At 40.9% G+C, this 3,053-nt stretch overlaps 1 protein-coding gene across 1 annotated transcript; it reads left to right on the top strand.

The window, feature by feature from the left end:
* Positions 1-1,667: 1,667 nt before the first annotated feature.
* On the top strand, positions 1,668-2,388 carry LOC106655486 (ankyrin repeat domain-containing protein 27-like). The gene is made up of 2 exons (XM_014375906.2): positions 1,668-2,265; positions 2,339-2,388. The coding sequence occupies exons 1-2, from the start codon at positions 1,668-1,670 to the stop codon at positions 2,386-2,388; spliced, it is 648 nt and encodes a 215-aa protein (XP_014231392.1).
* The last annotated feature ends 665 nt before the right edge of the window (positions 2,389-3,053 follow it).

Below are 3,053 nucleotides of genomic sequence, written 5' to 3' on the forward strand. Positions count from 1 at the left end.
CTCTGCCCGGCCTGCCCCTCCACAGTGGAAGACGCGGAGCATGTGTTCTTTCACTGCCCGCGATTCTACGAAGAGCGAGAGAGACTTCAACAAGTTCTCCAAGAAGTGATCGAGCCTGAGAACATCGTCAGGCTCATGCTCGAGACCTCAAACAACTGGATGGCGGTAGCGTCTTTTGCGCAATCAGTCGTGACCAGACTGAGACAAGAGGCGCAAGAGGTGCAATAACAATCCGGACGATGCTGTAAGAAAAAGACGAAAAGACGCTTCTGGTTCCTGAACCCCTAATCACCGTAAGGTGGACGGGGGATGTACGGAAAAGACACAGATGTAGCAAAGAAGCTCAATAGAGTCCCCACTGAAGTAATGTCTCACGACGGTTTCCAGTGGGGTACTCGTTTCGAAGGGCCACTGGCTGCAGAGTTCACTNAAAAAAAAAAAAAAAAAAAAAAAAAAAAAAAAACACACACACACACACACACACACACACACATACACACACACATACATCCAGACAGCCTCCGTTGGTCTAGTGGGTAGAGGCGTTAGGCCACCTATCTGCTACGTCTGGTTGTCTGGAACCAGTGTAACTTTTGAACGGAGACACGCAGCGCGAAGTTGTTCGGCTCGTTTTGAAGGATTTGTGTGTCGTAAGAAGCGTCAAAAACTTATTTTAGGATCCACCGAGTAGTTAAAGAGTTATGCTTCATTGTATCGGGACCTTCATAGCCATTAGAAATTATTTAATCCAAAAGAGTAATTTTCGAACCTTAAAGGAGTAAATAACGCAGTTTACTTTTTTCGGTTTAGAGTGTACATGCTTTGACAGTTTAACACGGATCGTCAAATCGCTTGATCTAGCCGCGCCCGCCCCCAAACTCTCACTCTCTGCGATTGACCATTAGAATGCGCATGACACGCCACCAATTACCACTCATGCCTTTCACATTTCTACGATAGCTGCGTAAGCACCTCTGCAGGTCGCTCAGTTGCTTTTCTCGCTCCAGTTGGGCTACTAGACGTTTACGAATGAACTGCTTTGTTGCTCAGTCATAAGCCTGTCGAACAGCTCTCCATTTAACCTCTATTTAACGGGTGATTTTCTTTCGAGTGTCGGTGCGGTTGTAACGTCCACCACGTGTTCGATACTCGGTGTCAATTTTTTAGTTCACAGTGCGCGATTTCCATCTCAGAGGATAATTTTGTCAACATTTCAATTGAAAATGGAAATGAATAATAACAATGTATTCTTATCTTATTTATCAAACTTAAAAAATCATTTGAAAAGTTTAAAAGAAGGTGAAGCTAGACGCGGAAAATTTTGCTTCATGCTCCGAAAATGGTCGGAAATGAATTTGGGATCATACGCGTCGGCGAACAGGCTTATGTTAGAACTTATGAACTGTCAAAGCCTATTTCCGAACATTGAAGATAAAAATTCTTTTTTTCTATTCGCTTTGCATAAAGGCGATCATAAAATTGTAGAACTAATCGAGGCAAGCAATTTTAACATACAAATCGATATATTCGACAGGACATGTGATGGATTAAGTTTCTTAAAATCAAAAACCCTAGAGCTAATGGAATATTTTTTGAAGAATCCACGAGAAAACTTCTTTGTCGATCATGGATACACATATTTCAATGCGGCCTGCATGTCTGGCAACATGACTGCAATAAATCTACTCCTGAGCCGAGGCATGGACGTCAATCTCGACACGTACACGTGTTCGCCGTTGCACATCGCAGCCCAGTACAGACATCTACCTGTGGTAGAGATTTTATTGATAAATGGGGCCGATCCAAACAAACAGGACGCGGAGAAGTCGACACCTCTTCACGCACTCGCGAGGCTGTGTCTATGCCACTGCACCAACATAATCAGATGCTGCGATAAGAGAAAACCAGTTGATGATATAATTCAGACGCTAATTGAATATGGAGCGAACATCGAAGCTCAAAATCGTAATGGCGATCGTCCCCTGGATTTGGCGGTCTCTCGTTTCGATGTGCAGCTAGTCAAATCGCTTTTGAAACACGGCGCGAGTCTTGAAAATTTGAACGAGGATAAAATGTTCGGCGCAGAGTTCACATCGACCGAATTGAAGAATTATCCTTTCACTCTGAACATCATCGAGATGGTAAAATTATTGCAGTCGGCAGGATTTAAGATGAGCTTTGATACCAGACTCAAGATGTTAAAATGTTGGATAAAAGTTCGTGGAAACAACACAGACCATATAATGCTTAATAATAGTGATGATAGTAAGTGTCTAATTTGCTTTATACAATAATTATATTTACAAATTTCAAATTTCTCGAAAATGATTTTTTCTAGAGATTTCAAGGGTTACTTTGATTTTCAAGCATGAACTTTTCTTCGAATAGAAAACCTTTTTAATAATGTATTGAATGTTTAAATGACTGACACCAGACTAATTTCTTTTATAATTCGCTCACTTTTTTAATTTGCTGGTAATTATTTTTTTCTAGGGTCTTGGATAAACAAGGTAATGGTAAAAAAAATTTCGAGCAACTTATTTATTTATCGTGAGTTTGGCTTTCATATGATGCAAGAAGCCGAAGATTTTTTGCACCAAAAATGTGCTTCCGTATCAGTACCAATAACCTCAGCTTGGGAGTTTCCTCAAAGATTCATTGATTATCAGATGAAAACAGTTCCGAAACTCAAGAACATTATGTTAACCGACGACGTCTCGCTCTATCAACTTTGTCAAATGAATTACAGCAAGGGTTACTCGATCATCAAAAAATTGAATAATTGGCAACTACCACCAATGGATGATTTTTCGTGTACTGAGTTAAACCAGATTGTAAAGAGGCACGTAGCAAACATTCTAATCAGGCCACATTTAGAATTGTTCGCAGCCGATCTCTTTATGACTGATTATTGTAATTTAAGTCTTCCTTACGTCGCTTGTCGACGATTAGCCGAATGTATGAGTCACGAGGAATTACTGCGTTTGTGCCATCAGACAGACGAAGATAAATTACAATCGAGTCCGATACGTCACAAAAGGAGATGTGACGAC

Source organism: Trichogramma pretiosum, unplaced genomic scaffold, assembly GCF_000599845.2.
Source record: "Trichogramma pretiosum strain Unisexual culture from Peru unplaced genomic scaffold, Tpre_2.0 scaffold341, whole genome shotgun sequence".
Classification (NCBI taxonomy): domain Eukaryota; kingdom Metazoa; phylum Arthropoda; class Insecta; order Hymenoptera; family Trichogrammatidae; genus Trichogramma; species Trichogramma pretiosum.